The 11,437-nt window shown below is 46.1% G+C and overlaps 1 protein-coding gene across 1 annotated transcript in view; it reads right to left on the bottom strand.

Annotated features, from left to right (window-relative positions):
• Window positions 1-404: 404 nt before the first annotated feature.
• The window catches only part of LOC121683675 (rho guanine nucleotide exchange factor 17-like), a 77,021-nt gene continuing 65,988 nt past the window's right edge, over window positions 405-11,437 (bottom strand). The window contains exons 6-21 of the mRNA XM_042063409.1: window positions 11,157-11,333; window positions 10,822-10,872; window positions 10,575-10,684; window positions 9,364-9,449; window positions 9,144-9,262; window positions 8,787-8,994; window positions 8,441-8,514; window positions 8,148-8,335; window positions 7,568-7,821; window positions 7,055-7,295; window positions 6,184-6,270; window positions 6,018-6,085; window positions 5,751-5,899; window positions 5,013-5,187; window positions 4,402-4,674; window positions 405-3,610 (exon numbers count right to left, since the gene is read on the bottom strand). Of these exons, the coding sequence (XP_041919343.1) occupies window positions 3,402-3,610; window positions 4,402-4,674; window positions 5,013-5,187; window positions 5,751-5,899; window positions 6,018-6,085; window positions 6,184-6,270; window positions 7,055-7,295; window positions 7,568-7,821; window positions 8,148-8,335; window positions 8,441-8,514; window positions 8,787-8,994; window positions 9,144-9,262; window positions 9,364-9,449; window positions 10,575-10,684; window positions 10,822-10,872; window positions 11,157-11,333 (2,469 nt within the window). The 3' untranslated portion in view covers window positions 405-3,401. The remainder of the gene's footprint in view (window positions 3,611-4,401; window positions 4,675-5,012; window positions 5,188-5,750; window positions 5,900-6,017; window positions 6,086-6,183; window positions 6,271-7,054; window positions 7,296-7,567; window positions 7,822-8,147; window positions 8,336-8,440; window positions 8,515-8,786; window positions 8,995-9,143; window positions 9,263-9,363; window positions 9,450-10,574; window positions 10,685-10,821; window positions 10,873-11,156; window positions 11,334-11,437) is intronic.

Genomic DNA, 11,437 nt, shown 5'->3' with positions numbered 1-11,437 from the left:
CCCACTGCTTAATACGTCATACAGAGCTTATTGTGCAGACATACAGAGAACAGTTTGTGAACTGGATGTCAATCAATCACGCATTCAACAGTCACTGAGTATTCATTCAAAACTTCCCGTGACTCACATACACTTGCAAATGTATGGCAGCCACTGAAGAAACACCCAAGAGTTTGTACTACGGCGTGAAAGACTTGTTCTGTTGGGCATAAAAAAGGACAAGACATGGAGATAATGTACTCTATATACAATACATACACTGATAACTAATGGTTGTATGGCATGGGTTCTACACAAGATGAAATAGCATCTGCCGGTGGGTAGGTGTACTAAAGACGGCTTAACAACACAAGTGAAAGAGACAAGGAGGATGTTCTATAATAATGAAAATACAAACAAATCTATCTGGCACCAGTGAAATGTTTAATTACAAAGAACCCACAGTGACAAAATAGAACCATAACAGGTAGAGTAGTGACATAACCATGACAACTTTAACATAACCGGCCTTGCAACTTCTTTTTTTAAAATACTGTAATAGTCATAACTTAAAGGCGATGGCACACAGGCTGTGCCAAAGGGAAAAACAAAACAAAATAATAAAGAAAAAACTTAAACAAGTATATAAAAATATGCCATTAGCTTCATATCAACAATTGAGGACCGTGGGAGCACTATTTACAGAAAGAAGGCAATATATACCAATATTTACAACAAACATTAAGGACTTTGTTCACAAAAGGGTAGAAGGCTACTTACATCAAGGAGTGTATTTGAAACAGAATATGTGGAACAGATCTGGTTTTAATTCTTTTTGCCAAGTTAATGCCGTTTTGAGAGGATATCAGTGTGTTATTGGGGAATTCTACATTCACAAAATTTATCCAGTTGGGGGTCATCACTACATCTATCCAACAAGTTGTAGATTTTAAGAATGTAGATTTCTTAAGTCTAAAAGAATGAATTAATATCGAGGGGGTTTGGCTTTGTGAAAAGTGAGACACCAAGGTCTGGACTTTCCTCATTGTAGGGGACAGTAAACATTGATGCACATTGTTTTTTATTGATGTTTATGTCCTCTAACACCACTGACATGAACCTCTAATGGAGAGCAGACATCACCAGCACTGAATTCAGAACACACCGTCCACAAATTACGATCTCACCATCACTGCAAATCAAACTGCTTTCAAATGGAGTCTACATGTAAGTGTGGTGATTAAATACATTGGTCTTGGTGATATTAGGTCTCTCTAGGTGTATGTGTCAGAATGTGCATGCAGTGTAGCTAGCGAGAGAGAGAGAGAGAGAGAGAGAGAGAGAGAGAGAGAGAGAGAGAGAGAGAGAGAGAGAGAGGGAGAGAGAGAGAGAGAGAGAGAAAGAGTCTCAAGTCTCTATGTCTCATCCACAAAGGAAGCATCCTGTACAGTGTTGCAGTGAGGCCCAGGCCCAGTGAGGCCCAGGCCCAGTGCAGTCATATGCTCAGCAACTCTCATGGGCCAATCAACTTTAAGCGACTGACATCAAAGGAGCGTAGTTGAGGCCAAGTGATCAGGGTCTTAAATTCTTCACCTCTTAAATGCTTCCCAACCTTCACGTGCACAAGCTAGCTTAGAACTACACCATCTGTTTCTATGCTAAATGTGTCTATCAGGAGTCAAGTCCTCTCTCTCTCTCGCTCTCACACACACACACACACTCAGATGCATTCTTGCAAGAATAAACCCACATTCAGAACATATGTAACAGCTACTGATTTTATCATGGCCAACATTAACATTCTTGACACCTACTGTAATGAGTAATTGATTATCTCGCTCTCTTTCTCCATATGATTTCATCTGTCTCTCCTCACACACAGATGTTATTTTTACACATCAGAGATAATCAGCCATCGATCCATGTCAGCAGAACCTTGACATACACACATACTGTTGCCACTCACTTGTGTCACCATTGTGTGCTTGTGTACTTCAGATGCACAAAACGAGGAAAAAAAACACATTTATAAATTAAGTGCTGTAAAATGATAATCTAAAATCAAAAACATAAATACTGTACATAAAGATTATGGACACAATATCTATATGGAATGTTCTTTTTCTCGGTTTGTCTCAAACTATACTTTTATTCTATGGAATCATTTTTATATCATTCTCTTCTTCTGCAGGAGTAGTATGGTAAATGAAAAAAGTAAAGTGATTATGTGAAAACAGTTGGATGTGATTGTAAGTGACTGTGGAAAGACTGGCTGTACCCTCACAGAAAGTGAATGTGTATACATGAATGTGTGTTTGTGTGATATCATAAGCAGGTACCCTCCCCTTATATTGCACATAGGTTACTTCTTTCGTGTTAACTCTTTATCACTTTTAAATCACGCTACTCTTTGTCATTTGAGATTAAATTTGAGATAAAATAAAAAGGCATCTTCATGTCTGTAGACTCAAATCACAGTCTTAAATGACCAGTAGTTGACCACTCTGTTGACAGTTGAGGTGAAATGACCATCTCTTTCAGTCATTGTTTCTTTTTTTTTTCCCTGGCCCACCCGGAGCGTGAGAGCCACTCCTCTCTTCTCCTCAATGCCCAAATGTTCTTTCATGGCTTGAATCGTGCCTTTCCCTAGGCTCTCCAACAACCCACAGCAACCCACAAAATTACCCATCATCCATCTGTAACTTTGCATGCTCTGCCTGTCTGCCCCATGCATGCCTGCCTTAGCACTCAGTGTTAACCACTTGCCTCCTCACTCCACTGTGAGAAAGAGTGGTGTAGTCCGCACAAGGAGGCCCTTCATTACATCTTCTCACAGACTTGTCTGTCCTTTCATCCTTTTTTCTTTTCATCCTTTCTTTCTTTCTTTCTCTCTTTCTTTCTTCCTTCCTTCAATCTCTCTGACCTTCACACTTTCCCTACATACTCTCAGTCCACCTCTCTTTCTCTCGTGGGATGCTTGTAGTGTCCTCGTCCTGCTCCCGAGGTTAAAGTCTGTAGAGGTCCAACACAACATGGAGCCCAATGGGGAGTGGAACGTCACGAGCAGAGCAAGATTTACTTCGTACACCAAGAGGAGCAAAAACGACAGGGAAAAATAACTAAACAAAACAACCCAAACCGTTGAGGAACAACCCAAAACGGAGGGAGATGCAAAACAAAACAACACTAAAAAGAAGACCTGGTTCGAAGCGACCCTATTTGTTTCCCCACTGCAAAATCTGACACATCTATGCACAGAGGAACCAGATGTGGGAGCAGAGGACATTTAGAGGAACAGAAAGTGGGAGGAGTTTTTGGGCGGGACTGGGTGGCGTGGGGTGGGGTGGGGTGGCGGGCGTGTGCGGTCCAGCGGCTGGCACTGAGCAGGAGGCCGAGCGCCTTGGGGAGAGGGACGGGGCTGCTCACACCCTCCAGAGCAGCAAGTGGTTGGTGCTGTCGTCCCTCCCCACCGTCTCGCTGCTGTTGGTCAGCCGGAAGTCCTCGTAGCCATCCCCGCCGCTGATGACCAGCAGGTTGGACTTGACGGGCAAAAGGCCGGAGGCGCGCCGGTGGGCTGAATCTCGTCGCTGCAGACTGCTGCTGCCCCCCTCTGAATTCTGAGCCGCGTTACCTAGTATACAAAGCACAGGGTCAGAGGTCAACGTGCAGACAGACAGAAAGCCATGAATAAATGACAGCTGACAAACAAAACCAGTATCTGTGACAGTCTTGTAGAGTTCAAATAGACGCTATTGTGATTGCGATTGCGATTTGTGGTATGATTTTTGAATGTCAATGAATTGAATCAGTTTAATATTCCAAATGTCTCTTTAATTTGTGCCACCCATGATTGGTGAGCACGCCCAGTGCACAAGAAGCACAGCACCCCGACCGACTGTGAAGCTTACCAATCAGAATTTCTGTGCCCCTCGCACACCCACCAACCAGGACTGAAATAGTCCATGAAGATGAAATGAATCAGAAGTCAGAAATGTGACAAAATGAACTGGGCACGATTATTTGTAGCTTTTGCGATTGGGTAATTGCGTTGGTTCATATTGCGATTGTGATAATAGTGCAGTCCTACTTCTCAGTCCAGTGCACCCTGTTGGAGTTCATTTTGCAATATAAACATACGAATATTTCAACACCAACAATGATTCTTGAAGTATTATCTTGAATTATTTCCCAAATGTGGCAAATTGAATTCCCCTTGTATTGATAATGTGTTCTGAAAACAAATTCTGACACATTTGGGTATTTGTATGTATAATTTTAGCTGGATTCATTTCAAAGATCAGAAAAAAGCGATCAGAAAAAATCTGTAACATCAGAATCTATTAGGGTAAAGCACCAATGGCCAGCAATGACAGACAATGTCCACCAGAGGGTGACAGTGTGCAAGAGCACATCATCCAGTACCTGTGTCTGCCTGCGGGGGGAATTTGACGTCGAACCCCTCGGGCAGCTCGATGGAGGTGAGGAAGCGGACGTGCCCCGTGTGGCCGTGCGCTGAGCCCATGGGCTGGAGGGGGCCACGCAGCGAGTTGGGGCCTGTGCTGGACAAGACCGGCGGGATGGCCAGAGTCAGCACCACGCCAGCACTGGTGCCGATCCACAGCAGGTCCTTACAGGCCAGCAGCGCCGTGATCCGCAGACACGCCGCCTTGTGCTGACGGATGATGGCGTCAGAGCCTGAGCGAACAGCAATGGAGGAACAAGACTGTGTTAGGCAGGTTTCTCACCAGATCAATCGCTGGGAAGCAAACAAAGACACGTTCTCTTAGCTAAAGAACAAACACCGAAGAGACACGCAGGTCCAAGTAGATATATTTTTTAGAAAAAGTGCTTGAGATTGATGTAGTGTTTTTAAAGTGAGCCACATACCGTACTGTCTGGCTGTTTCATTGCCATGTGCCAAACTATTTATTTCCCTAGTTCCTAGAAGGAGTTTAGTAGACTCCAGAGAGGGCCGTGTGTTGTCATTACTCTTTCTACCGCAGACATTGCTGATGTGTTAGGTGTCCACTGACCTGCCAGCATCTTGTGGACGGCGGGCGCCACATCCACCTCGGTGAGGCTCTCGTAGGTGGAGGCGTGGTACAGGCGCACCTGGGCACTGCCCTGCAGGGCCATCCACACACCCTGGCCGTAACTCACAATGCTGGTCACACACCGGCTACTGTCCTGGCCCACCTGGAATGAGTGCTGTTGAACACACACACACACACACACACACATACAGAGTAAAGTGGGTCAGACCCATTCTGTTCTGCTCCATCGAGATACAATGGCCCATGGTTCGGATCTAAGAAATGATCCACACAGCAGGATTAGTAGGAAAATATTTGACACAGACCAGACACAAAACCAAATTGCAAAATACCCTGAGCCTGTGACGTTTGATTAGCTGCGGCTTTCGCCTCGCACCCGTTACTGGTTGCATTAGTGGTTTGTGCATGAGCTCAAACTTGTTTGCCATGTGTTGGAGAGATCCATAAAGCCACGTCCAAATCTGGTAATTACACGGCTGTAAGTGAATAAATATGGATGCCGTGCACTTATCTCCAATAATGCTTAATGCAGACACGCTCTTGAGTAAAAGTGGACATAAATCTTTCACTGTGTCTGTCTATACTCTTGGGTTTCACAACCTGAATGGAAGAGCACAGTAAGTGGTTAGAACCCACTTTACTACCACTTCCCCTCTCCGCTGGGTTCTAGAACCCAACCGTGTCCCCCCTCTGCTGGGCGTTCCATCATGGTCTCACCTCCTGGACCAGTGTGCTGGTGTTGATGATCAGGACCCGGTTCTGGCAGCCGCACCACAGCTTGCCCGCCACAGGAACCATTTTGGTCACAGGGCCACCGGGGGTGCCTAAGCACAGAGTCTGGGAACTCTGAGGGTCCCAGAAACTTCCTGTGGGATGGAGAACGGGTCAGAGCTCAGAGGACAGAAGCACTCCCAGGTCGTCGTTCACAACGCAAAATCATCCCTTCACCGTTCAGTGAAAAGCAAAGCGGAGAGCAACACCCACCTGCTTCTCTCTGATAGACAATCACCTCACCGTTGGCCAGGGAAACAAAGACTTTGTTGTCAAGATACCTGCAGGGAGGAGAGAGGGGGAGATGATCCTTTTTACATGCTCTAACTCGATGGCAGTGGTCACCATGACAACAGCTGTGCTTAGCTGAGATACTCACAGGATGCACAAAATGGACGCTGAGTGCTGCATCTTCATACTGTTCTTGCGGTTGCGAATGTTGTCTGAAGACTGATAGACATGGATGCTGTGTGGAGCAAAGGATGATAAACTGTGTCATTATATCGTGTAACTATACAGTGTGGTAATCTATGCACATGATGACTACAAAGTCATTAAAATGTATGGACAATTTGTCTGAGAGGGCATTTGTAAACCCTTTACATAGATTGTCACAACCAGACCAATTGTTTATGTTTTACAGACTATTTGTTTTTGCTTTTAGGTCCATCAGTGGTTTAATACTGAGTAGAGGTGACACCGCACACTGTGATGTTTTGATTGATTACCATCCATAAACACAGAGATGACATATGGACCCTGGGAAGAGGCTTAGTGAGTCATAAATGTCAAGCTCTGGCACGATGGATGGAGAGAATATGAGAGAAAGAGGAAGAAAGGAGAGATTCCATGATTGAAAGGTGTACGTACACATGGCTCATGTTACGCCGTCAAGCTTTCTGGTAAGCTAGTTGTGTAACAATGAGAAATCTGTTCCAAACAGAAATTACTAATCACTGGAGACGAGTCTGCGTCAGCACAGTCACTCACAATCACTTGTGTTCTTTTCCATGATGCCGCTTTCACAACAACACACCTCAGAAAACAGCAGGATTTCATAATAGAAATGGACACATTTGTTATTCTGTTGATGTCACTGATGCCAGCAAATGGTCTGTTTTATATACAGTACAGCAGGGGGCCAGACAGGATGGACAGAGCTAATTAGAAAGCACAGCTGGTGAGGTGAAATATGCTCTGAAATGGACGAGGGCCTCGAGTGCTCCAGTGGGGGTGGACTGAGGTCTTACCAGCCGTCCTCAGTGCCCAGCCAGACGGAGCTCTGGTAGGCCTCGGGGTCGATGCTGAGCAGGTCCTCCAGGCTGGCGCGGGTGAAGGAGCCGCGGCTGGAGCGCCGCATGGCACGGCCGTCCATGGGGCTGTCGCTGCTGAGGCGCGGCGGTCCGAACGCGCTGGACACCGGGAACTCAGGCTCCTCCTCCGAGCTGGTGGTCTCTGTGGCCATGTCCTTGGAGCCTGCACCCTCGTCATCTGGACAAGACACAGCCAATCACAACAGAGCTTAGGTGACTATCTAATCAGCTCATTAAAGGTAAACAAAGAAAAAACTAAAAGGGGGAATTCAAAACTCAATAGTTCAAAAGTTCATTGTATTAATTTTATATATTGTAAATCATATATATATATATGATTTACAGTGTATAAAATGGTGATATCCTTCTACAGAACTTTTAGTTTTAAGCACAAAAAGCTGGTAAAGCTTAACAATTGAATCATTTGAGTGAGGGTCAAGGTCAACTGACTGCCAAAGCTGGAGGAGATGGTGGAGTGGCTGGCCTGGCTCTGCAGGGTGGACGAGGGGCTGGGCGAGTCCTCGTCGTCCGTGTCGTCGCTGTCGAAGGGCACCAGCTCCTGGTTGGCTCCGGCCGGAGGCTCACTGAGCTCCAGGGAGGAGCCAGAGATGGAGATGTGCAGCTGCTGCTGCTGGGTGGAGGGGGGGGCCGGGGCAGCATGGGACTCTGGAGCTGGAGCTGCTGGGGGGCACTCCACACGCTCCCTACTCCACACAGCACACAGGACACAGGTCATCAGAGCAGCGCCACACCAAGTTCATTTGAAGTGGTCAGCAGACTTTAGTCATTAAACATGCAAGGATGTAATCCACTGTACTTAGCAGATATAGATATATAGATTGATACTTAATTTAGGAATTTAGTGTAATGCATTAACAAAAGTATATAAATGTTTGACATTATAAATAAATACATGAAGTCCAAGCTTTAGTAATATTGGAAATATAACAGGACAGGTGCATGCTGGGAAGGCTTAAGTGTGTGTGTGTGTGTGTGTGTGTGTGTGTGTGTGTGTGTGTGTGTGACTGACCTGCCCTTGAGGCCGGGCACAGCTGCGATGCAGATGATGCGAGCGGAGCAGACGGCGATGCAGGCCTCCACTGTGGGCTCGTCGCGGATGTTGAGCAGACACACCTGCCCCACGTAGCCGTCGCTGTTGCACACCCACACCTCGTAGGTGTTCTCAGGGCAGCTGTGGCTGGGAGACGCACAGGAGAACTGGAGGGACACGGCAGAGGGTTAGAGAGTCAGGAGTCTGGACCTACAGGGACTTGTATTGGTGGAGATCTTCTGTAGAGGTGAGCAGTGGATGGTCTGTCTCACCTGCATCCCACTGCGGGTCTTCATGATGGGGATGGCCTTCAGGAACTCTGGGTCCCACTGGTCTTTGTTCATGGCTTCACAGAGCAAACACATAAAGAACAGGGGACAGTTAGACAGCATGTATTCCCAATAAAATACTTTTTTTGGACTCAGCAACAGAAAGGAATAACGGTGTCCCTGAGTATCATATGATTTACATCTGGAAGATAAAAAAAACACAAAATTGCAATTAAATTGGAATCACTAAATGGGATGTTAAGGAGATTATGTAAACCCCAGGGTTCCTGAATTTCTCAGTTAGTATGTCTTTATTGCAATGGCCTACTGCTGGAGGTGCCTCTCTTACCCAGCTTCTTCTTGGCCTCCTCAAAGGCCTGCTCAAAGTTGCTGCGTGCCTCTGGGCTGCTGAACTCGAAGATGAAGGTGCTCTCGGCCGAGGCGGTGGTCAGCTCCACTTTGGTGGGCAGGAATGTCATGCTGAAGGCCAGAGACTGCTTCTCAGCCAGCTCCCTGTGCACTGCGGCCATCAGGTCCTTAATCACATCATCCAGATTCTACACAGAGAGACAGAAACCAGTTACAATTCACAACATAAAATGTGGACAATGGACAACAGTACTATGTGCCAGAGGGTGGTAGAGTAAGAAACTTTATGCAGGTTACCTACAGTATGTGAATTTAAAGGAGGCTCTGTGTCGCTTACCTGATGGGGGAAGCTAAGTGTCTCTGATAGTTTGCTGATCTGACCCAGTGTGCTTAAGTCCTCATCCAAACGGCCAATGGTCTTCTGGATGTTCTCTCTGTTGGTGGCCTGGTTAGAACCTATGTGTAGAAGAGGAAACCAAAGCAGAACATGAGACAACAATCTTTCTTAAACTCAATCTCCCAGAATCCTCTACTTATAACCAAGTTGCTTTTCTCACCTTTCACCATCTCCACATCCTCCAGTGGCAGCTTCCATAGGAACTTATATTTACTCGAGGTGTCAATAATGCTGGCCGCTGTATATCTGTGGGAATCCAGACAGGAGGAATACAGGTGAGTGGTCACATAACAAAGCGTTAAAAAACCATCACATAATATATAATAAGGTAATGCTGCATGGTTGGCTTATCAAAAATCATTACACAAAATACATTATGAACTGAAACAAATTACTACGATGTATCAGAGAGTGCTATTTATGAGTTTTCTTCTAGCTCTTACGGGCAGCCGTGGCCTACTGGTTAGCGCTTCGGAATTGTAACCAGAGGGTTGCCTGTTCGAACCCCGACCAGTAGGCACCTGAGCAAGGCACCTAACCCCTCACTGCTGCCTGAGCGCCGCTGTTGTTGCAGGCAGCTCACTGCGCCGGGATTAGTGTGTGCTTCACCTCACTGTGTGTTCACTGTGTGTTGAGTGTGTTTCACTAATTCACGGATTGGGATAAATGCAGAGACCACATTTCCCTCACGGGATCAAAAGAATATATATTTATATACTTATACTCTTCTAGAAAATCCATCTGAAGGTACACTAGAGTACTCTTCGTTTATGTGCTATTGTGAGTGTTTTGTTTAGAGATACTTCCGCTACAATCAATGTTTCCCCCTGACACAAAAAATGTAAAAAAGTCCAGTAATTACATTAACCACTCAATAATTTACTCAACATTTCTTATTTTCACATTTAAACCTAATTGTCTATGATTCTTTTTCCAGCTTTGCTAGATTGGAGGCTAAAATGGACCTCAGCATGTGAACAATAGTTCTCTAAAATTGTCATGTTTGTCAATTAGAAGGCTTGTAAACCAGTGCTATAATAATAGACTCACAGGGCCTACAATAAAATTTCTATTAAACCTAGTGTGTGTATGAGCAACAGTGAGTGCTTGAGTTATTGTGTGTGTGAGTGTGTGTGTGCGCATGTGTGTGTGTGTGTGTGAGTGTGTGTGTGAGTGTGTGTGTGCGCATGTGTGTGTGAGTGTGTGAGTGTGTGTGTGTGTGTTTGTGCGTGTGTGTGTGTGCGTGTGCGTGTGCGTGTGTGTGTGTGTGCGCATGTGTGTGTGTGAGTATGTGAGTGTGTGTGTGTGTGTGTGTGTGCGCATGTGTGTGTGTGAGTATGTGAGTGTGTGTGTGTGTGTGTGCGTACTCACAGGCTCATGGAGCTGCGGCGCAGAGAGCCAGACTTCCTCTTGAGCGTGGTGCAGATGAGCAGGTCGCTGAAGAGGAAGAGCGAGCGGTCCTTCTTCCCGCCCACTGTTTTCTGCACAGTGCCAGGGGGAGGAAGCCAGAGTCACCACGGAGCCATTTTCAACCCCATTCAGACGCACAGAGCACCCAGGAAGAGTGCACTCAAGCGCCTCTGCACATATAAATGTGTGTATAAATGTGCACACTTACCGCCTCCATCACCATCTCCTGACGCAGGAACTTCCTCTGAGGGTTCATGATCTAGAGGAGAAAACAGGATCACTCATATGAAGATCACCCCAGGGGCTGACTCTGAGAACAATCAGGGTCCAATTCTGCTCTTATGGGTACAGTGATACGGCATCATACTTGCTGGCACAGACACAGATATCAGTCAGGCTGTGGTATGTTGGTTATGGAAGGTTTACGTGATTAAATTCGGTGACGTAAGACTAGTCCTCTTAGTTGATGATTGATGCTCTGTGCTGTGTGGTTATCATTAAATGTAATATGAGCGATGTTTTAATGTTTAGTTGATGTCTCACATGCTCCACTCCCTCGATGTGGGCTTCGATTTCCTGCATGACGCGGGTCTCCCGCTCCACTTCCTCCGCACTGCGCCGGCCCTTGTTGATCCGCTCTGCCAGCCGCTTGATGTTCCTCTGGGCGTCCAGCAGGAATGGGTGGTCAGGGTGGTCCTCAGGGGTGTGTTTCAACAAGTCCTGCCCCACCACACACACACACACACACACACACACAAATGTTTCAGTACAGGGAGGATGCAAGCTCTACAGTCTCTGATAACCTATGTGCCCTGATGTACAGA

The sequence above is a fragment of the Alosa sapidissima genome, chromosome 15 (genome assembly GCF_018492685.1).
Source record: "Alosa sapidissima isolate fAloSap1 chromosome 15, fAloSap1.pri, whole genome shotgun sequence".
Taxonomy (NCBI): domain Eukaryota; kingdom Metazoa; phylum Chordata; class Actinopteri; order Clupeiformes; family Clupeidae; genus Alosa; species Alosa sapidissima.
The sequence above is the reverse complement of the archived record's forward strand: the minus strand, read 5'-3'. Positions and strand labels throughout refer to the sequence as shown.